This window comes from Entelurus aequoreus, linkage group LG06 (assembly GCF_033978785.1).
Source record: "Entelurus aequoreus isolate RoL-2023_Sb linkage group LG06, RoL_Eaeq_v1.1, whole genome shotgun sequence".
NCBI lineage: Eukaryota > Metazoa > Chordata > Actinopteri > Syngnathiformes > Syngnathidae > Entelurus > Entelurus aequoreus.
In genome coordinates, this window is record NC_084736.1 from 63,338,632 (window position 1) to 63,362,952 (window position 24,321).

Sequence of the window (24,321 nt, forward strand, 5' to 3'; positions counted from 1 at the left end):
TCAATCAAAACAATAAAAAGACGCTTGTAAAGTGTTGTGTTGTTTTCTTTGGGGAAAAAACATTTAATCTTAAACATTTAACTAAAAAAAGTAAAAATAAATAACGTGATGATAAAATAAAAATAAATAATCTGTAGGCGTGTGATGACCTATCCTATTTTAACGGCTCCCTACACGTGCTTTGTACCTTGTTCCCGTTAGGGGGCGCTGCTTGTTTAGAGTATCGCGCTAGCTGCTGTGACCTCTGACACCGGAAACGAAAATAGCGGAAGTGGCAAGTAGTCGGGCGCTCGTGCTAGCAGTGCTATTGTAACGTAAGAGGAACGCGTTTCGCTAAATCAAAAACTTGAATATTTGCTCAAACTCTAATGATAAGCAGCTGAGCCATGCACCGATGATACCTGCGTCGACTTTCAAAAACAGCGTTGGACGAGTTTTGTGAACATTTTGAGCCTCTAACACGGCAGTTTTTAAGTGCGCTAAAGCTAGGAGAAAAGTCTCACCATGGCAGATGTGACCGCTCGTAGTCTTCAGTATGAGTACAAGGCGGTGAGTATTTTTTATCCATTATCTAACTAATTAGGATTTTTATAGTTAATCACCTTCTTTTGTCTGACCTAAATGTACTGGAAAATGGTATTTTGATAGAATGTTGTTTTATGAATTACGTCAGTGTTTGTTAGCATGGTCATAAGCGTCTAGCCGCCGTAGGTCCATTGTACATGCTTGCATTACAGTAACCGTGTTTGTTTTCAACTTTAGAACTCTAACTTGGTGCTGCAAGCCGATCGGTCCCTTATCGACCGCACACGGAGAGATGAACCCACGGGAGAGGTACTGTCCCTGGTGGGGAAGCTGGAGGGGACAAAAATGGGAGACAAAGCTCAGAGGACCAAACCTCAAAAACTGGAGGAGAGACGAGACAAGTGAGTATTGTCCTATCACATACCTTCACATCATTCCAACTAGGGCTGGGCGATATGGCCTTTTTTTAATATCTCGAAATTTTTAGGCCATATCGCGATACACGATATATATCTTGATATTTTGCCTTAGCCATGAATGAACACTTGATGCATATAATCACAACAGTATGATGATTCTATGTGTCTACATTAAAACATTCTTCTTCATACTGCATTAATATATGCTCATTTTAAACTTTCATGCAGAGAGGGAAATCACAACTAAGTCAATTGACCAAAACTGTATTTATTAAACAGTTATTAAAGGCCTACTGAAATGAATTTTTTTTATTTAAACGGGGATAGCAGATCTATTCTATGTGTCATACTTGATCATTTCGCGATATTGCCATATTTTTGCTGAAAGGATTTAGTATAGAACAACGACGATAAAGATTGCAACTTTTGGTATCTGATAAAAAAAAGGCTTGCCCCTACCGGAAGTAGCGTGACGTAGTCAGTTGAACATATACGCAAAGTTCCCTATTGTTTACAATGATGGCCGCATGAAGTGAGAGAGATTCGGACAGAGAAAGCGACAATTTCCCCATTAATTTGAGCGAGGATGAAAGATTTGTGGATGAGTAAAGTGCAAGTGAAGGACTAGTGGGGAGTTGAAGCTATTCAGATAGGGAAGATGCTGTGAGAGCCGGGGGTGACCTGATATTCAGCTGGGAATGACTACAACAGTAAATAAACACAAGACATATATATACTCTATTAGCCACAACACAACCAGGCTTATATTTAACATGCCACAAATTAATCCTGCATAAAAACACCTGCGTGTTTGTTATGCTAGCTCCTAGCTCCTCTGCTAGCTCCTAGCTCCATAGAACACGCCAATACAATTCAAACACCTGATCAACACACACAATCACTCAGCCCAAAAGACCGTTCACCTAACCCAAGGTTCATAAAGCTTATATATTTTTAAAAAGTTACGTACGTGACGCGCACATACGGTCAAGTTATCAAATGTTTACCAGCCAAGGCTGCATACTCACGGTACCTGATATTCAGCTGGGAATGACTACAACAGTAAATAAACACAAGACATATATATACTCTATTAGCCACAACACAACCAGGCTTATATTTAATATGCCACAAATTAATCCTGCATAATAACACCTGCGTGTTTGTTATGCTAGCTCCTAGCTCCTCTGCTAGCTCCTAGCTCCATAGAACACGCCAATACAATTCAAACACCTGATCAACACACACAATCACTCAGCCCAAAAGACCGTTCACCTAACCCAAGGTTCATAAAGCTTATATATTTTTAAAAAGTTACGTACGTGACGCGCACGTACGGTACGGTACGTGTTATGCTAGCTCCTAGCTCCTATGCTAGCTCCTAGCTCCATAGAACACGCCAATACAATTCAAACACCTGATCAACACACACAATCACTCAGCCCAAAAGACCGTTCACCTAACCCAAGGTTCATAAAGCTTATATATTTTTAAAAAGTTACGTACGTGTTATGCTAGCTCCTAGCTCCTATGCTAGCTCCTAGCTCCATAGAACACGCCAATACAATTCAAACACCTGATCAACACACACAATCACTCAGCCCAAAAGATAACCTAAGGTTCATAAAGCTTATATATTTTAAAAAAGTTACGTACATACGCAAAAAAAAGTTGCGCACATACGGTCAAGCGATCAAATGTTTAGAAGCCAAAGCTGCATACTCACAGTAGCACGTCTGCGTCTTTGTCATCCAAATCAAAGTAATCCTGGTAAGAGTCTGTGTTGTCCCACTTCTCTACAGGCGTCTGTGTATCGAAGTCAAAAGTCCTCCTGGTTAGAGTCTCTGTTATCCGAGTTCTTCCATCTTGACTGCATCTTTCGGGAATGTAAACAAAGAAGCGCCGGCTGTGTACTGTTGTGGCTGACTACGTTCGAAAAATACGTCCATTTCGCACCGACAACTTTCTTCTTTGCTTGTTCAGCTTCCTTCTCCATAATGCAATGAACATGATTGAAACAGATTCACGAACACAGATGTCCAGAATACTGTGGAATTATGAAATGAAAACAGAGCTTTTTCGTATTGGCTTCAATGTGGAAGGCATACCCGTGTTCCCCGGTCTACGTCACGCGCATACGTCATCCTCAGAGGCGTTTCGAACCGGAAGTTTAGCGGCAAATTTAAAATGTCACTTTATAAGTTAACCCGGCCGTATTGGCATGTGTTATAATGTTAAGATTTCATAATTGATATATAAACTATCAGACTGCGTGGTCGGTAGTAGTGGGTTTCAGTAGGCCTTTAAGCAGTGGCACAAACATTCATGTCACTTCCAAAATTGTCAGTCATTTTAAAACAAGCTATTAGTGCACTTTTGTGCATGATGTCACTAAGATGACATATAACAACACTAAATTAAAGTGCACTTTTTGTACAGAACGCCACTACAATAGTTTAAAACTAAAGTGCACTTTTGTGCATGATGTCATGAGATATTTCAATAACTGTCAAATAAAAATGAGCTGCATAATAGGAAATCAAATAGTGTATGTCCTTCGCTATGTGGTAGGTTACTGCGGACGTTATCTCCTTCTGTTGTTGATAATTTTTTTAATATGGTGTTGATGTAGAAATGGTTGCTTCGGCATTTTGTTGGTGTGGCACCGAACGGAGATGTTGACATGCAGAGTTTCAAGCACTCTTCATTCTTTAGCGGGTGACTTTTCAAAAGATGCTACAAATTAGTAGTGCTGCTACTTTTTGTAGCAACGCTTTTGCCGCATACTTACATATTATGGTTGTCTGTTCGACATATTCCCGCCTAAAGCCAAACCACCGCCAGACGATGGACCCCGAGTTGTTTTTCTTGGGAATGATTTCTTCCTTCATTTGTTACCAGATTCGCACCTTTCTCTCGTATTACCACTCGCACCACAGCTAACGTTACCCATGCCGCTACCTCTCTGCTCCGTGAGGGTGTATACGTATATAACGTATGTAAGAAGGTGTGCTTGTTTTATATCTCTGTGAGAAGGAGAGACTAGAAAGAGTGAGAAACGCCTGTAATGTAATGCCCGCAGCTAAAAGCAACTGCGTGAGAACGTATACTCGAATATCACGATATAGTCATTTTCTATATCGAACAGAGACAAACCCGCGATATATCGAGTGTATCGATATATCGCCCAGCCCTACTCCATCCATTTTTCTACCGCTTGTCCCTTTCGGGGTCGCGGGGGGGTGCCTATCTCAGCTGCATTCGGGCGAAAGTCGCCACCTCATCGCAGGGCCAACACAGATAGACAGACAACATTCACACTCACATTCACACACTTGGGCCAATTTAGTGTTGCCAATCAGCCTATCCCAGGTGCATGTTTTTGGAGGTGGGAGGAAGCCGGAGTACCCGGAGGGAACCCATGTAGTCACGGGGAGAAAATGCAAACTCCACACAAAGAGCCCGGGATTAAACTCAGGACCTTCATATTGTGAGGCACATGCACTAACCCTGTAATTCATATACAGTATATTCCATCTATCCATTTTCTACCAGATGTCCCTTTCGGGGTCGCGGGGGATACTGAAGCCTATCTCAGCTGCATTACCAGTTGTTAAATATGTTGTTTGCCAACGAGCAGCAAGCGTTTAATCCCACCCTCTTCCTTGTACATATATGTCAGATACACCCCACTACTACTACACAGAAATTGGTCAATGTTATATTAACGAAGCATTATTTAGAGAAGTTTGTGATCTCCCTCACCTGTTTAGCAGCAAAATAGCAACCATATAATTTGTTTTAAATCCTTTTGTTCTGAAAGATCTCTTTCGTAAATTTGCACGTGCGATGGGCATGAGTTTGCAGAGACAGCCAAGACCGCTATTCGCTTTATTCTGGCCACATTTTTTTATAAAAAAGTTTGAAGGTGCCATAGCGTTCAGATGACCGAAATTTCACTAACACGTTCTCTTGATGTATTTGTTGCTCATGAAAATAAATATGGGAGTACTTTCTCATATCATCACTTAGTTTTTGAGTAATCATTAGACAATTTACAGTATTTGGAATTTCTGACTCCATCTACACAACTGGCGCTCATTTTCCCTTTTATTTTTGTCACTTAATTGAATGTTTTTTTGCCTGTAGTTCATGATTACTTCAAAACTGATATGATTAACATTATGAGCGAAAAAAATAAAGAATTGCCATTTCCAGAATTTCCTGCTCTTCCATATCTTCTTTTATAGACACCATATGCTGTCTTTCCTCAATTTCTTTCAGCATTTTCCCAAGTATCTTAAGGAAAACGTCATTACAAAAGGATGCAAAATACAATACTGTACTAGCAGCTTGCCTTCCACCACGCTTTCCTCATATTTCAATAATTTGGAAATGTATAAAATAACAAAAATAACATCATTCAAGACGATGATGCTACCAAAAGACATACTACGTATTAGGAAATTGCTTCCAGTCTTCTGTAGGTGACGTCAGCTGGCTAGTGCATGCCTGCCATCATTTTGGAGCTAAAAGTGGGCCTTCCAAAATGTGCTGAAACTTGTTAGAAAACTAGCCTAAAATCCCTACTTTTCTATTTTGGGGGAAATGTACCTGTATACATCCTTTTTAGTTCCAGAGCTATGAAATAAGTGCCAATGTTGTTGGCATTAGAGGGGTCCTTTAACCTCCTAATTGTGACAAATCTAGACATTTATTTATTAAATCTATTCTTTTAAAACACTATTGGTAAGATGCAAGGTGTTGGTGGTGGTCTTTTTTTTTTAATGGAACCCATTAAATGCAATGCTTTTTGTTTTTTGTAAATTATTACTGTACTTGAACTAGTTTAAATATTGAGTTTGTTGTGAAAATTTAATGTGACTGTGGCAGAATGGATTTCCCCTACTTAAAATGAGTCAGTAAAATTTAAAAATATTAATATGATACTATATTAATTGTGTTGTAGATTTTCAGTGGCATCAAATTAATTATTTTAATTATTCTGTTTAAATAGGAGGCGTAAAAGAGATGAAGACAGACATGATATCAACAAGATGAAGGGCTTTACTCTTTTGTCAGAAGGTATTGATGAAATGGTTGGTATTGTATACAAGCCCAAAACCAAAGAAACCAGAGAGACTTATGAGGTTTTGCTCAGCTTCATCCATGCTGCTCTGGGAGATCAGGTTGGTGAACGCTACTACAACTTTGTAACCTCATTTGTTTGGAATCTCTCTCTGAAAAAATACCATGACGTTATTGTTGTTTATATATAGCCACGTGATATTCTATGTGGAGCAGCGGACGAAGTCTTGGCTGTGTTAAAGAATGATAAGATGAGGGACAAAGAGAGGCGCCGTGAGGTGGAGCAGCTTCTTGGACCTGCTGATGACACCCGCTACCACGTGCTGGTCAACCTGGGCAAGAAGATTACTGACTACGGGGGCGACAAGGACTTGCAGAATATGGGTAAGATCAAAATAGTTTGTCAACCAAAAAATACCTACCATTGTACTTACCGGTACTCAAGTGGTCATTTTCTTTTTTCACAGATGAGAACATCAACGAAACATATGGCGTGAATGTCCAATTTGAATCGGACGAGGAGGTACATTTGTCTTAGAGAGTATTTTGTGGAACCTCAGATTTGTAGCTTAACAGTTTCTTACGTTCAAGGAGGGTGATGAAGACTCGTGTGGAGAAGTACGTGACGAGCACTCGGATGACGACAGTGAAGGAGAGGAAGCTGATGTGGGCTGCACTCTTACAGCCAATGTAAGTACACACTGGGCTTTAAATGAGCTGTATTGTTTACAAATAAATACAACTCTTCACACCACACCCCCATTCAGCTCGGTGCCACAGGCGACGTGATGACCGTGAAAAAGAAGGATCTCCACCCGCGAGACATTGACGCCTTTTGGCTCCAGCGACAGCTCAGTCGCTTTTACGACGATGCTATCGTCTCTCAGAAGAAAGCTGACGAGGTTTTAGAAATCCTTAAGGTCAGTTAATTGCCTTTTTGATACCTACAAAATAGATTTTTGCATTTGCCAAATTGTTTTTTTTTTTCTCTTATGTTCTTCAGACTGCCAGTGATGATAGAGAGTGTGAGAACCAGCTTGTGTTGCTTCTTGGTTTCAACACTTTTGATTTCATCAAAATTCTCCGCCAACATCGTCGCATGAGTAAGTCTATGTTGTAACAAGGAACTATAAACACCCTCACCGTAATGTATACATTGTCCTTGATAATATACTGTACTTCACTTGTTCTGTGTTCAATTTTCTTTTATGTTTTTGCACCTCACAGTTCAATATTGTACGATGCTGGCAAGTGCTCAGAGTGAGGCAGAAAAAGAGCGGATCATTGGAAAGATGGAGTCTGATGCGGAACTGTCAAAGATTCTGTACCAGCTGCAGGAGACGGAGAAGGAGGATATTATTCGTGTATGGTGGATGACTTTGTGTTTATTGGCACACCGCTTTTGCAAGTGATCATATCTCAATGAGGACATCTGCTTTGCAGGAAGAACGATCTCGCAGGGAGAGGGTGAGGAAGTCTCGTGTGGATGACATGGAAGCAATGGATACAGAACACGGAGAGGTGAATACCCAACATGGTTTATATAGCTGTAATACATTATGTAAGCAGGTTGACATTTATGAATATCTGTCGTTTTGAGCCAAACAAAGACTGCTAGATTCCCCATAGGGAAATGTGTGCACAGCTAAAGCTAGTATGTACATGTAAGTTATGACATTGACATCCATCCGTGTTCTGCAGACAGTTGCTCCACGACAACTGTTGGACCTTGAAGACTTAACCTTCACCCAGGGAAGTCATTTCATGGCCAACAAGCGGTGCCAGCTGCCTGATGGGTCTTTCCGCAAACAACGAAAAGGTTATGAAGAGGTGCACGTGCCCGCACTCAAACCCAAGCCCTTCGGTGACGACGAGGTTTGTTTTTCCTCCTCCAAATTCTTGTAGTTACACATGCATCGCACCGAGGGGATGAGTGGACCTTAGCCTAATGTCTGCTCATTTGTTGAATTAGGTGCTTGTTTCCACTGAGAAGCTCCCCAAGTATGCACAGGAAGGCTTTAAGGATTTCAAAACTCTGAATCGCATCCAAAGCAAGCTGTTTAAAACCACCATGGAGACTGATGAGAACCTGCTTGTTTGTGCACCAACGGTATGTTGAATTGATTGTATTAATTTACAACCATACATTTGTAGTTTGCAAAACTTGTGAAATAGTGCCTCGATGTCTATAACTGTGTTTTCATCGTTTATACAGGGAGCTGGTAAGACGAATGTTGCTCTAATGGCAATGCTTAGGGAAATTGGTAAACATATTAACATGGATGGAAGCATCAATGTAAATGACTTCAAGATCATTTACATCGCACCCATGCGCTCCCTAGTACAGGAGATGGTGGGAAGCTTTAGTAAGGTAAGTCTCAAAGAGTGACTTATTTAATACTATCTGCAATGAAAAGCCTCTTATCTATACTGTAAATATGCTTTCAGCGATTGGAGAAGTACCGCATCAAGGTATCTGAGCTGACAGGAGACCACCAACTCTGCAAAGAGGAGATTAATGCCACCCAAATTATTGTCTGCACCCCTGAAAAATGGGACATCATTACCCGTAAAGGTGGTGAGCGTACCTACACCCAGCTTGTGCGACTCATCATCATTGTAAGTGCCATTTTCTTAATAATAAACAAACAAACAATGGGTAGTTGTAAAAACAAATGGAAAAGTTATGAAGAAAACAATCTAGTTTGTTTGGGGAAAAATAATGTGAATGCTTGTATAGGATGAAATCCACCTACTGCATGATGACCGTGGTCCTGTACTGGAGTCTCTGGTGGCAAGAACCATCCGCAATGTGGAGCTGACTCAGGAAGATGTGCGCCTGATTGGCCTCAGCGCCACACTGCCTAACTACGAAGACGTTGCCACCTGCCTGCGTGTTGATCCTGCCAAGGGACTCTTTTACTTCGACAACAGGTATGTTGGGCTCTGGCGATTCGTCCACTTAGTCGAAATCAACTAACATAAATACTGAGCAACCTCTCAAGTTAATATTACCTGCATTCTGGCAAATAAACTGCATTTCTTACAAGTATTATTATCACTGGAGAACAAAGCAAAAAATATGACATCGAAAAAGAAAGCAACAAGCGACATTAAAACATGCTAACCGCAAATCAACAGTATATGATCGATTTAGTGGTTAGATTGATATTTTAAACTTTGATATTTATACTTTGCAAACTGAGCATGTTTTTAACAAGAATAAGAGGAAATGTTCTCCTACTTTTCATTTTGACTGGCGATGTTTTTGCGACTGGCGGCATGGGCCCACCTCCCCTCGGAAAAACAATAGTGATGACATCATGACTAATGTCGACAAATATTGTTGTCGGCGACAAATTTTATTATTGACATTTGTCGACAATGTTGACTAATCACTGCAGCCCTATTGCGCACTACAGTATTAATTTGATTTTCCCTAAACAATTGTCTGTAATTAAAGAGAATGATGAAATAGTTTAAATATTTAGTTGATATAGTTACGCTGCCTTTGTGTTTTTTTCTACTGATTAAAATTGTGATTACAAATTGTAAAGCAAAATCATTCAGTGATCTTAAATATATTAAAGTAAAATGGATTATAGTTATAGAAAAAACACAAACAGGGTGCATTTTTAACTGTACAAATTAGAAATGGCTTTACACAGCAGCACTTCTGCAATCCACGAGCACTTAAAAAGGCATCAAGGGCGATTTTCCAGTATGAAAGAGAAAGTAAAATAATTCTGTCAGTAATTTACCTTTTTATCCCCACCCAAACAACATGTATTGAAAGTTTATAGATAAAGAAAAGTGTACATTTTGGGATAATTCATTTGTAAAACCACTACACTAAAACGGTCAGATACAAAAATAGAACTAATTGTTTGCTGCAGCCCTTCAGGGATGCCATGTAAAGATTAAATGTTTAGGTAAGACCCTTTTGTGGCTTTTAGACACATCTTCAGCAAACGGTAATAATGTGTTCCCTTCTGTCCAGTTTCCGACCAGTTCCCCTGGAGCAGACTTACGTGGGCATCACAGAGAGGAAAGCTATTAAACGTTTCCAGATCATGAATGAAATTGTCTATGAGAAGATAATGGAGCATGCTGGAAAGAACCAGGTAAGTGTGCATATGCTACCAGCTGAAAGTAACTAGTATGAACTACAATAATGTTAAATGGCATTTAGGAGACTTCTAACTTTTGCTTGTCTCTGCCAGGTCCTTGTATTTGTCCACTCTAGAAAAGAGACAGGAAAGACAGCTAGGGCCATAAGAGACATGTGCTTGGAGAAGGACACACTTGGTCTTTTCCTGCGAGAGGGCTCAGCCTCCACTGAAGTGTTGCGCACTGAAGCAGAACAATGCAAGGTGATGAGCCGGACAAGTGCAACTAATTACTAATAAATGACACTTGCCGAATTCTGATGTCTTCAAATTGATTTTTCTTTTACAGAACCTCGAGCTGAAGGATTTGCTACCTTATGGCTTTGCAATCCACCACGCCGGAATGACCAGAGTGGACCGTACGCTGGTGGAAGATCTGTTTGCTGATCGACACATTCAGGTTTTGGTGTCCACAGCAACTTTGGCTTGGGGTGTCAATCTGCCAGCACACACTGTCATCATCAAAGGTACACAAGTGTACAGTCCTGAGAAAGGCAGATGGACTGAACTCGGAGCCCTCGACATTTTGCAGGTCAGTGTAAAGAGCACGCAACGATTTAAAATCCATTTTTACCTGTCAATAACTTGATTGACTGTAACCGATTTCAGATGCTTGGTCGAGCTGGACGTCCTCAATATGACACCAAGGGAGAAGGAATCCTGATCACGTCCCATGGAGAGCTGCAGTATTACCTGTCCCTGCTCAATCAGCAGCTTCCCATAGAGAGTCAGATGGTGGGAAAGCTTCCTGACATGCTCAATGCGGAGATTGTGCTTGGAAATATTCAGAATGTGAAGGTAAGCTGCTGTCATCAACTTCAGTGTTTAGTCATCAACTTGAGAATTTAAAACACGAGTTGCAACTTTTTTGTCTTATACTTTAGGATGCAGTGAATTGGCTCGGTTACACCTACCTCTACGTCCGAATGCTTCGCAACCCAACGCTGTATGGGGTCTCCCATGATGATCGTTCTGCAGACCCCCTGCTGGAGCGACGACGAACTGACCTGTTGCACACTGCTGCCAATGTACTGGACAAGAACACCCTCATCAAATATGACAAGAGAACTGGCAATTTCCAGGTATGTAGCGGAGTGTGTGTTTATTGTTCCATTTCATAAATACACAACTCTGTATTGGTCTCATTTTGTCTTTATAGGTGACAGATCTGGGCCGCATCGCCAGTCACTTCTACATTACACATGACTCTGTTCAAACTTACAACCAACTGCTGAAACCGACCCTCAGTGAGATTGAACTCTTCCGTGTCTTTTCACTTTCCTCTGAGTTCAGGAACATCACTGTGAGAGAGGTATGATGGACGCAAAGATGTCAGGCTGATGTGGAAACATGCATATTTTCTCATTGGACTTCGGATTTATTTTTAGGAGGAGAAGTTGGAACTTCAGAAGCTTTTGGAGAGAGTTCCGATTCCAGTGAAGGAAAGCATCGAGGAGCCAAGCGCAAAGGTATTTATTGTGACAATAACAATAATACAAGTGAAATGTTTATGCAATCCAATGTTGCCTAAATTTCCAAAAAGCACTATGCATTACTTCTCTCCAAATGCAATTGAATTTACTAGCTTATTACTAGGGGTAGTGAGGGAAAAAATCGATTTACATCTGAATCACAATTATTTATTCTGATTTTGAATTTTTATTTATTTATTTTTTTTAGTTTATTTTCAACAAAAGTTTTATTTAGGCCATCTCTGCATTTACTCGCTGCGATATACGTCATAGATCAGCTGCCAAAAGGAGCTTTTGTAACCTGTATCCCAGGAGTGTCCAAACATTTTGACTTGGGTGTCGCATTTGGCTAACAAAATTTGGCCGGTGAGCTGAAAGCTGACTGCAAGTACAGTAACTATATATAACATTGACTTGTATTACAATTTATTTAATTTATGGATTTGTAATTAAAGATTATTATAACTGCATATTAAGGCTCAATTTGAATTCTCCCTCCTCCCCCTTGGCTCTAGCATTTAGTGCCATGGCGAAGTATTGCAAATAAAAGACAAACACAAAAACACAGGAAACTGATGCTACAATGATGGCCCATGGGTTTTGCCTGGCAGGCACGTAAAATTAATGTCTGAATGGCGTGTTCTTTTGTTGCATAATTAGACATTAAAGTTTAGAAGATATGCAATAACATGCAGTACATTTTAAGCAAGAGAGATGTAGTATTTTATTGACACATTATGTGTAGGCTTCCACGGGCCACATAAAATGGGCCAGATTTGGCCCCCGGGCCTTGAGTTTGACACCTTTGGATTAGATTATGGGCTTGATCGGAATCCTTTCCATTAGATACATTTTTGTTCACATTACAAACCTTTACTTCTCTGTGTTTATGCTAGCGCCAGCAAAAACAAAGACAGTGAGTGACCGACAAGAGACTTCATTATTTTAATTTTTTTTATATTCTGCTATAGATAGCTCTAAAGGTTATGGGCACATTTTAATGACATTTTCACCCCAGCCAAGTCATACCAAAGACTATAACAATGGGACCCATTGCCTCCCTGCTTGGCACTGAGCATCAAGGGTTGGAATTGGGGGTTAAATCACCAAATGATTCCCGAGCACGGCTACCGCTGCTGCTCACTGCTCCCCTCACCTCCCAGGAGGGGGACATGGGGATGGGTCAAATGCAGAGGATAATTTCACCACACCTAGTGTGTGTGTTACTATCATCGGGACTTTTAACTTTTTAACTTTATTGGGAGGTAGGGCCTGGCGGAGGTCTGCGCTTTCTGAGTGCTTTTCTACCTTTTGTTTCTTTTTTACATTGGTTGTTTTGTCTTTTCCTAACAGATCAATGTGCTGCTTCAGGCCTTCATCTCTCAACTAAAACTTGAAGGCTTTGCCCTCATGGCAGACATGGTGTATGTGACACAGGTATGTAGCCAGATTACTTACTCAGTAAATGTTAACCCAACAAAATATAATTTAATGACATCCTATAACATGCTCTGATGTAGCTCCTGCATTGAGATCATTTGTATTTGCTTTTTTAAAGTAAACAATGTTGACCACCTCTTGCAGAGTGCTGGAAGGTTGATGCGAGCTATATTTGAGATTGTTCTGAGCCGAGGATGGGCTCAACTGTCAGACAAGACCATGAATCTTTGCAAGATGATTGACAAGAGAATGTAAGTAAATTTTGTTTGGATTTGGTTTGCAAAGACAAGATTCTGAGGTTGTGCATTTTGGTTTCGTTCAGGTGGCAGTCCATGTCCCCGCTGCGACAGTTTAAGAAGTTGCCAGAAGAAGTCATCAAGAAGATCGAGAAAAAGAACTTCCCCTTTGAGCGTCTTTATGACCTCAACCACAATGAGATTGGTAAATTCCCCTCCTTCAAAATATGCCATTTATAGTTTGAACCATATAATCAATGCTTTTCTTTTTTCAGGGGAGCTTATCCGAATGCCAAAAATGGGGAAAACAATCCACAAATATGTCCACCAGTTCCCGAAACTAGACCTGGCTGTCCATCTGCAGCCCATCACCCGTTCCACTCTCAAAGTAGAGCTCACCATCACTCCTGACTTCCAGTGGGATGACAAGGTCAGTTATTAGAAATAACTACTTGTACATTGGGGTGTCAAATTATTGTGTTAATTGCAATTAGTTAGTTATATTTAGCACATTGTTTTTTTAATCCAATTTTAATCTCTAACGTTATTGTCACTTGATAAACCCTATCTCATGATATCTATTACTCAGATGTCAGCATAGTTGCTTTGTCCTTTGTAACCTTCAAAAAGTGATGGCTTAATGTTATTTCATCTTCTCTTTTATAAAAAAAAAAGCATATAAACCTTTATATATAAACCCGTTTCTATATTGTTTTGAAATATGTACATAGAAATACATTTTCTCTATGGTTTTCAAAACTACCATAAGGAAAAATAAAAAAATTAAACATGTGCTAGGGATAACAAAAGAAAATAGATTTTAATAAATGGCTAAAACTGCCTCTGTTAACAAAGCATCAAGACACTTTTTTGGTTTTATATCAAACATTTAACGTTAACAATGATGTAATTAATTTAAATGAAAATACCTCAAATTGAGGGTTTTTCTCATCATTTTTTAGGTGGGATTGAAAAATAGAATAATTACAGATTATAATTAACCGCTCATTTTTGTTCATCGCTGCACAACACTGGGAACTTTCCTAATACATTTGTTTGTGCGGTTTAGATTCATGGCTCATCAGAGGCTTTCTGGATCATGGTGGAGGACGTGGACAGTGAGGTCATCCTCCACCATGAGTACTTCTTGCTCAAAGCAAAGTACGCTCAGGACGAGCACCTTGTGACTTTCTTTGTCCCGGTATTCGAGCCTCTTCCCCCGCAGTACTTCATCCGTGTGGTTTCTGACCGCTGGCTTTGTAAGTGAAAGTCTTTTTGTACAAACCTCTCCTCATTTCAAGCAACTTCGTTAATATATTTCTGATTAATTCAGCTTGTGAGACCCAGCTTCCAGTGTCGTTCCGCCACTTGATCCTCCCTGAGAAGTACCCCCCACCCACCGAGTTGCTGGACCTGCAGCCCCTACCTGTCACTGCCCTCAGGAACTCTGCCTTTGAGGCCCTCTACCAGAACAAGTTCCCCTTTTTCAACCCTATTCAAACGCAAGGTACACAATCTGAAAAATACAAACATGTAACTGCTCCCTCCAGAGTGTATATCATTTACCAAAGAGAGTAATTATGTGCCATCTGTCCAGTGTTCAATGCCCTGTACAACAGTGATGACAATGTGTTTGTGGGAGCGCCCACTGGCAGCGGAAAGACCATCTGTGCCGAGTTTGCCATTCTGAGGATGCTGCTTCACAATGCAGAAGGTCGCTGTGTCTACATCACCCCCATGGAGGCACTTGCAGAACAAGTATGATGTCACTGGGTTATCAAATCCACCAGCTAAAGTTCTGTGAATGTATGACTTCTTACATTGTCCTCTCATCAGGTGTTTGTCGACTGGCACCAAAAGTTCCAAGACATCCTTAACAAAAAGGTGGTGCTCCTGACAGGAGAAACCAGCACCGATCTGAAGTTGTTAGGAAAAGGAGACATTATTGTCAGCACGCCTGATAAATGGGACATCCTGTCTCGTCGCTGGAAACAGAGGAAGAATGTCCAGAATGTCAGTCTTTTCATCGTGGATGAGACACACCTCATTGGTGGAGAAAATGGGGTAAGAATATTGTCAAATGAAACATTGAAGCCTAGCACAACATTCATCCTGCAGTGTTTCCCACAGATTGGCAAGCTGTTTGTGTCTAGGAAGCGTGGCCAGGGCTATGTTAATATAACATTAATCAATTTGCATAATTGGCTTTGACACTTTTTTTAAAGGCAAAATAATGTTATACACACAATATATTTAAAGACAAATATGTTATTATTAGATATATATTTTTCTTGTTACTTTATATAATTTTGCTCTATTTTTCATTTGTTGCTGCTCATTTTATTACTACAATGTAACACAGGCTCTATTTTGTACACCCCTGGTTTATTTCTATGTATTATTCTGCCCTGAATGTTGTGATTTAGTTTGGCAGATAGTTGAACAGTCTTTTTAAATTGGGAGATGAAAAAACTTTTTGAGGTTGTTAATTGATAGTATCCACAATAAAGTTGGTTTAAAACTAACCACACAAAGAAAAGTATATTAATATACACATTAGGTGCACATACATGTCTGAATTGACAATACGGCTTGGTATAGACTGGAAAAAAAGCAATGCAACTTTACAGGATAACGGTTGGCTCTTATGCCGTTAGCTTAATGCTAACATACAATGGACGAGCTCATTGATAGGCTAATGAAAATTAGCATTGCGATCATTTTAAATTAGTACAAACGTTAAATGAGTATTTTAGCGTAACAAAATTGACATAAAACAGCAAATGCATTTTTACTTATTGGCATATAGTCACCAAACTCTGTAAAAAGGAATATATTGCCAACGTTGCACTTGCTACCTGTTGCTCAAATCTCAAACTTGAATTTTAAAACACATACTAGTCAATGTTTTGTGGCCTGTAAACTAAAGTGTTACCCTCTTGTACATTTGTTTTTTATTTTGTACTTGTGGCGGACTGCCACAAATTAATAAAACCCTGTCCTGATTATCACCCTTTTCATTAGCCTGTGCTAGAGGTGATCTGCTCAAGGATGAGGTACATCTCCTCTCAGATTGAGCGGCCTATCCGCATTGTGGCCCTCAGTTCGTCTCTGTCAAACGCCAAAGACGTGGCCCACTGGCTGGGATGCAGCACCACAACCACATTCAACTTCCACCCCAACGTGAGGCCCGTGCCTCTGGAGCTGCACATCCAGGTGTGTAAATGTTATTCCAATGTCAAGTTCAACATAACAGTAAATAGCACATTCAATGTCTTACTGAAAATTCTCCTTCTGGGTGTTTTAGGGCTTCAATGTGAGTCACACGCAGACTCGCCTGCTCTCAATGGCCAAGCCGGTGTATCATGCCATCATGAAACACTCTCCCTCCAAACCAGCCGTGGTGTTTGTGCCCTCCCGCAGACAGACTCGCCTCACAGCTATCGACATTCTCACATTCTGTGCTGCTGATGTGGTTCCTCAAAGGTCAGTGTGCACTCCTGTTGCTGCTGATGCCAGGTCACACCGCAATACTTAGAGTAAATATTTGTTCCTTTTAGGTTTCTGCATTGCACTGAGACAGATATTGCTCCTTTCCTGGATAAAATAACTGATGCAACCCTAAAAGAGACTCTGGCCAATGGCGTGGGGTACATCCACGAGGGCTTGTCTGCAACTGAACGCAAAATAGTGGAGCAGCTCTTCAACTCGGGTACGATCCCTGATGCTCTTTTACTGCAATGGGTTAGATTGTGCAGATTGAATGGTTGATTATTCCTCTCCTGCCTATTTGTTTTCCAGGTGCCGTCCAGGTGGTGGTGTCATCTCGCTCCCTCTGCTGGGGCGTTAACATCTCTGCACACCTTGTCATCGTCATGGACACTCAGTACTATAATGGCATCATCCATTCGTAAGTGGAGTTGTTTGTTCTTTGTAGGGTTATTTGTGTGGAAGAAACAGGTTTATTTAAAGGATAAGGTATAGGCCTGGACGGATAACACATTTTCCTGAACGATATATAGTCCTACACATTTTTGTCAGTAAATTTTTAGACCAAATAATGTAATGTACATGTAACGTAATCATTTGGGGTGTTCCGATCAGGGTTCTACTCTGCCGAATCCGATTGGCCGATACCAAAACCGATTAATACAAGTATTAACTGTAAATGTTTCGATTTATGTTGAGAGCCATTGACAGTTTAACAATATCAACACGATATTTAAACTAGATCCTTTTTCTATTTTTACTACATCCACTTTTATGAGCAAAACAAAGTCAATAGTACACAATTACTAAACAAAAGCAAAAACTATCTACTACTCATTTCAATCCTTTGGTTTTGGCCCTTAAAGTATTTCTTTGTCCAATTCTCTGAATTTGTAAAAACATTAACAAAAACAAACAAAAAAGTTTTTTGAGAAAATAAAAATATCGATCTAATCACTTTAGTATCTATCATAAACTGATATTACCCTTAATATCGAATTGTCAGCCAGAAGGGATCAACATTGAAAGGCATTAATCGCTATTGGTAGTTTTTCATGAAAATTGGCCGATACTGACCAATTGATCAATCAGCACATCCCTAGTAATCATAATACATAATAATGATAATGCAAGTAACCCTTTTTAAGACGGAATAAACTGTTATTTCTCATTAGTATTTTTTACCATTGTAATTGGAACGTCAAAAATGTTTCATTCTGATGGTTTGTTTTTGTGGCGGCACAATGGTACATGTACCTCACAATAAGAAGGTCCTGGGTTTAATCCCCAGGCTCGGGGTCTTTCTGTGTGGAGTTTGCATGTTCTCCCCAGGGACTTCAACTTCCTCCCACCTCCAAAGACATGCACCTGGGGATAGGTTAATTGGCAACACTAGAGTTGGGCCCCAGTGTGTGAGTGTGTGTGTGAGTGATTGGTTGTCCATCTGTGCTGGCCCTGGGATGAGGTCGCGACTTGTCCAGGGTGTAGCCTGCCTTCCACCAGAATGCAGCTGGGATAGGCTCCCGCCTCCCACCATAGAGACAAAGATTGTAGGTGACTGAGGAGAGTTTGCTGCGTTCATTTAATTTTGCCATACAATAAACACACTCTGGTGCTCAGAGCAATGCTCTTTCACCCTATCTGGAAGCAACAGAAAACAAAAACTATCGATTTAGGCAAAGGTTTGGGTTCTTTTTCACATGTCGTTCAATTAATAGATTGTTTGACTATGTGCCCAGGACAAGTAAGGTAATCCACTACCAGTTTGATGAGTTCCTATAAAAGTTGAAGGATTAATTCAGCAAATATTTAACAGATGTTTTGGTATTGTGGTGCATGAGAGAATCTGGTGTATCATGCCTTTCTGCACAACAATATTTTCCTTTGATAGTTGTTTACATGTGATCATTTCCATCATTCTTGCAGCTATGTGGACTATCCCATATATGATGTCCTCCAGATGGTAGGAAAAGCCAACAGACCCATTCTAGATGACGAGGGACGCTGTGTCATCATGTGTCAGGGCTCCAAGAAGGTATAACATCCTCTTTGGGTTTATTTTTTAGGGCGTTGAGAGGACAGCAATATAAAAACATGTCTCCTTGTGCTTATTCTTAGGATTTCTTCAAGAAGTTCCTCTACGAGCCGCTCCCTGTGGAGTCTCACTTGGACCACTGTCTCCATGACCACTTCAATGCAGAGATTGTCACCAAGACGGTGGAGAACAAGCAGGATGCGGTGGACTACCTGACTTGGACATTCCTGTACCGGCGTATGACCCAGAATCCCAACTACTACAATCTTCAAGGTAAAACATGAAACTATGCTGAATCAACAGAAAGTGGAGTGTACTACTTCATTAGTCGTATGCTGACCTCATCACAGGCATGTCCCATCGCCACCTGTCTGATCACTTGTCCGAGCTGGTGGAGCACACGCTACATGACCTGGAGCAGTCCAAGTGCATCAGCATTGAGGATGAGATGGACGTGGCGCCACTCAACTTGGGCATGATCGCCGCCTACTACTACATCAACTACACCACCATCGGTCAGTGACAACATCTCCAAGTGGGCTTTGTTCCTGCACTCGTAGCTCAAGTGTTTTATTTTTATTTGGCAGAGCTGTTCAGCATGTCGCTCAACGCCAAGACCAAGATCCGTGGGTTAATCGAGATCATCTCCAACGCTGCCGAGTATAAGAACATTCCCATCAGGCATCATGAGGACATGCTTCTCCGGCAGGTAAACACATCACACTCGCACCTTTTCAACTAGATGTTCACCTGTATCACAATGTCACGTTGTCTCGTTCGCCAGCTGGCCCAGAAGGTTCCCCACAAGCTGAACAACCCCAAATTCAACGACCCCCACGTGAAGACCAACCTGCTACTTCAGGCTCACCTCTCCAGGATGCAGCTGAGTGCTGAGCTGCAGTCGGACACTGAGGACATCCTGAGCAAGGTGTGGATGGAACATAGGATAATTGTTCACTTTTACAAACCGTAGTACCTCAATTTAGAAGCTTAATTGGTTCTGTGACGGAGCTCTTAACACAAAACACTTTTATCTCAAATCAAATGAATTGAAATCAATTTGATTAGTGGTAATGCTTTTGTCCTCCTTGCGGCCCCTCCCTGGTGGAGTTGTTTGGGCGTAGTCCAATGAAACTGAAAGTTAACCGAAGCGTGTGTTTTAGACACGCGCACATTTTGTCCACTCTCGCTTCGTTTCATCCCAGGCACTTGAACAGAACAGAACAAAAATGAATAGAGTGCGACTCCCTATGCATTCCACTCGTTTTAACCTCTTAAGGCCCAAGCTGTTTTTTTACATGCTTTTTTTATTTCTCTTTGCTATTTGGGCTTATTGGACCCTAATTAGAATAAAAACTAAGAATCATCTTTTGATATGATGTACCGTATTTTTCGGAGTATAAATCGCACCGGCTGAAAATGCATAATAAAGAAGGAAAAAAACATATAAGTTGCACTGGAGTAGAAGTCGCATTTTTGGGGGAAATGTATTTGATAAAACCCAACACCAAGAATAGACATTTGAAAGGCAATTTAAAATAAATAAAGAATAGTGAACAACAGGCTGAATAAGTGTACGTTATATGACGCATAAATAACCAACTGAGAACGTGCCTGGTATGTTAACGTAACATATTATGGTAAGAGTCATTCAAATAACTATAACATATAGAACATGCTATACGTTTACCAAACAATCTGTCACTTCTAATCGCTAAATCCGATGAAATCTTATACGTCTAGTCTTTTACGGGAATGAGCTAAATAATATTATTTGATATTTTACGGTAATGCGTTAATAATTTCACACACAAGTCGCTGCTGAGTATAAGTCGCACCCCCGGCCAAACTATGAAAAAAAAACTGCGACTTATAGTCCGAAAAATACGGTACTTAGTCCATAAGTACACAAACGTGTACTTCATGTTTAGTGGCATGCTAATTCTTATATTTATACTTTTTTTTTCTAAAAATCCATTGTATGTTATACTCTTATACTATAGGTGTCCACATAAGCGGCCATAAGACCCCAATTCTGTAGTGTACACAATTTTGGAAATAAGAGCTAAAAGGTGCTGTCCACGCATGTGGCCACTAAGGCCTTTAGAGGTGGAAAACATGATTCCCCTAACACATGTAAAATGCCTCTTAAAAAGGAAAAAAACCTCTAGATAAAAAATATTGCGTAAAAACTAGTGCTGTCAAATAAGAATTTTAATCACACTTTTGAATTTTGATAAATCATGATTAATCACCGGTTATTACTTGCGTGCATAATTCATATTAACCTAAAAAAAGAGCCCAATATTTGGACACAAATCCAATTTTGTTGTCACAATGTCATACAGGAACATTTGAAAAACTGTTTACCTTATTGCGTGTCATTAAATGGCTCAAAACTTGATTACATTTTAATCTAAAATCCAAACAGGGTGTATTTTAAAGTGAAATTTTCCAGTGAACACAACGATTGGAGTCTCTCCACTTATCTTTGCATTGACCCGACAACTAACCATCCACAGTTGAGGTAAAGGAGCATGTACGGTCAAAATAAATTGCCTGTTTAAGCTTCGTATATAGAGGATTAATGCAATATTTATTATTTGATTAATCATATGAGTTAACTTGTTTTTGACAGCCTTAAAATGTATTACTAACAAATACAGTATTATTTGAAGTCATGTAATAATAATGTACAGCATTTACTTCAGTGAGTTGACTTCCGAGGTATCTCCTTTCAGCTGCTTCTGTCACATACACCATCAGCAGCTTTTCCATATTTTCTTGGATAAATGTCTGCTGTATATACATTGTAACACTCTGGGCTGGCAGTAGACTCATTCTGCGTCACTAGCATTGTTGCGCTCAATTTGCTTCACCCAGTTAGCGACACTCCCTGTCATGTTTTTGATGATTTCTTTAATTCAATGAATATCATGAACTTCTTCTTATCACTGTCATGTCCATTCGTAGCTATAAGCTAATGCTTACTGTGACATTTGCTACACCAACTCCTGTTTGTAACGCAAATGTTTAAAGCATAACAATCAGCCGAGAAACAGATGGTATCTCCAAACACTCCGAAGTTAAGACAACCACTGTACTTGGTGAACAACTCGACTAAGCTCCTGCGTCTTGTGTTTGTCAGGCCGTGCGTCTGATCCAGGCCTGCGTTGACGTGCTGTCCAGTAATGGCTGGCTGAGTCCTGCGCTGGCAGCTATGGAGTTGGCCCAGATGGTCACCCAGGCCATGTGGTCCAAGGATTCCTACCTCAAACAGCTGCCGTTCTTCACTTCAGAGCACATCAAGCGCTGCACAGACAAGGTATTATTTTGTCACACCATAATCCTCAGACTAAATAGTAACGATCACATGATTGTTCACATTCAGGGTGTGGAGAGCATCTTCGACATCATGGAGATGGAAGATGAAGACAGAACTGCTTTGCTACAACTCTCTGACATTCAGATGGCCGACGTGGCTCGCTTCTGTAACCGCTACCCCAACATCGAGCTGTCTTACGAAGTTTCTGAAAAGGACAATGTCAAGAGGTTGGCTTTTAGACTTGGCACATGATTTATCAGCAAAGGACTATATTGAATCCATTAGTATCAAACTGGACAATCATCATTACTTGACTTGAAGGCTTAACTCTTTCCTTTATTCCTAGTGGCAGTCCAGTTCTGGTCCAGGTTCAGCTGGAGCGAGAGGAGGAGGTGACTGGGCCAGTCATTGCTCCGCTCTTCCCTCAGGTAGATTTAGTTTTTTTTATTGTCCTTAATAACCCAGTGAGATCCAATGAATAAGAGCTGAAGGCAAGGTCAAGACCATCAGTATTCATTCATACTGAGGAATTAAATGATCGAATTCCTGAATACAATACAACAGGGTTCTTGAACAGGGTTTGTCATTTGAAAAGTTTGTACCGTATTTTTCGGACTATAAGTCGCTCCGGAGTATAAGTCGCACCGGCCGAAAATGCATAATAAAGAAGGAAAAAAACATATATAAGTCGCACTGGAGTATAAGTCGCATTTTTGGGGGAAATTTATTTGATAAAACCCAACACCAAGAATAGACATTTGAAAGGCAATTTAAAATAAATAAAGAATAGTGAACAACAGGCTGAATAAGTGTACATTATATGACGCATAAATAACCAACTGAGAATGTGCCTGGTATGTTAACGTAACATATTATGGTAAGAGTCATTCAAATAACTATAACATATAGAACATGCTGTACGTTTACCAAACAATCTGTCACTCCTAATCTCTAAATCCCATGAAATCTTATACGTCTAGTCTCTTACGTGAATGAGCTAAATAATATTATTTGATATTTTACGGTAATGTGGTAATAATTTCACACATAAGTCGCTCCTGAGTATAAGTCGCACCCCCGGCCAAACTTTGAAAAAAACTGCGACTTATAGTCCGGAAAATACGGAACTAAAACCCTTTTAAGATATACAATATTATAGTCGCTTGATGGCATCAAAAAACAATTCAACATTTTTGACACATGGAACTCATTGGATCTTGCTGATCAATGCGCTGTCCATTGTAATAATATGGACAGCGCATGTATTACTGTACCTCTTCCTACATCTAATGAATACATTCGTCCAGAATCGCGAGGAAGGCTGGTGGGTTGTGATCGGAGACCCCAAGTCCAACAGCCTCATCTCCATCAAGAGACTGACCCTTCAGCAGAAAGCAAAGGTCTGTAGTCTGCATTTATAAATTGTGTGTGGGTGTTTGAAAATGACAACACACACTTGATGCTGATCACCTTGTGTACCAACCCACAGGTCAAACTGGATTTTGTTGCACCAGCGATGGGCGTTCACAACTACACGCTGTACTTCATGAGCGACGCATACATGGGCTGTGACCAGGAGTACAAGTTCAGTGTGGACGTGAAAGAGGCTGACAGCGACGCAGACAGTGACTCGGACTAATCCAAACACCTTTCAACACCACCAGGTGTCACTGTCTGCTTTTATGTATATATTACATTGGGTTTAGCTCCAAGTTATTGTCACGTGTCTTTTTATTTACAGCTTTAAGTCAGTTTCATGATGTACACTGATCAACAACAAAACATTTTTTTAGATTAATAAATGACTAATAGGCACTTCTTGTCTTTGCCCCTCATACCTAAAAGTCAAGCCGTTTAATCGTTTGACTTAGTTTGAAACTTTTGAACATAAATAAATGATAAATGGGTTATACTTGTATAGCGCTTTTCTACCTTCAAGGTACTCAAAGCGCTTTGACAGTATTTCCACATTCATCCATTCACACACTGATGGCGGGAGCTGCCATGCAAGGCGCTAACCAGCAGCCATCAGGAGCAAGGGTGAAGTGTCTTGCCCAAGGACACAACGGACGTGACTAGGAAGGTAGAAGGTGGGGATTGAACCCCAGTAACCAGCAACACTC

General features: G+C 40.4%; 1 protein-coding gene across 1 annotated transcript; it reads left to right on the forward strand.

The window, feature by feature from the left end:
• The first annotated feature begins 213 nt into the window (after positions 1–213).
• Positions 214–24,011, forward strand: snrnp200 (small nuclear ribonucleoprotein 200 (U5)). The gene is made up of 44 exons (XM_062051193.1): positions 214–549; positions 763–926; positions 5,962–6,133; positions 6,224–6,416; positions 6,500–6,555; positions 6,624–6,722; positions 6,800–6,952; positions 7,036–7,135; positions 7,260–7,396; positions 7,476–7,553; positions 7,734–7,907; positions 8,005–8,142; positions 8,248–8,403; positions 8,481–8,651; positions 8,773–8,966; positions 10,033–10,156; positions 10,256–10,405; positions 10,491–10,733; positions 10,811–10,999; positions 11,086–11,283; positions 11,361–11,513; positions 11,590–11,670; positions 13,027–13,110; positions 13,258–13,364; positions 13,436–13,554; positions 13,625–13,779; positions 14,419–14,608; positions 14,683–14,856; positions 14,947–15,107; positions 15,186–15,413; positions 16,374–16,565; positions 16,657–16,835; positions 16,910–17,061; positions 17,151–17,259; positions 18,765–18,873; positions 18,957–19,146; positions 19,224–19,388; positions 19,461–19,582; positions 19,658–19,801; positions 22,022–22,198; positions 22,265–22,425; positions 22,545–22,626; positions 23,506–23,598; positions 23,688–24,011. The coding sequence occupies exons 1-44, from the start codon at positions 505–507 to the stop codon at positions 23,835–23,837; spliced, it is 6,411 nt and encodes a 2,136-aa protein (XP_061907177.1). The 5' UTR covers positions 214–504; the 3' UTR covers positions 23,838–24,011.
• The last annotated feature ends 310 nt before the right edge of the window (positions 24,012–24,321 follow it).

Coding starts and splice junctions, on each gene's coding strand:
- snrnp200 (XM_062051193.1), top strand. CDS start 505: ATGGCAGATGTGACCGCTCGTAGTCTTCAGTATGAGTACAAGGCG. Junction 10,157..10,255: donor AGCATGCTGGAAAGAACCAG/GTAAGTGTGCAT, acceptor TGTCTCTGCCAG/GTCCTTGTATTTGTCCACTC. Junction 14,609..14,682: donor GGTTTCTGACCGCTGGCTTT/GTAAGTGAAAGT, acceptor TGATTAATTCAG/CTTGTGAGACCCAGCTTCCA.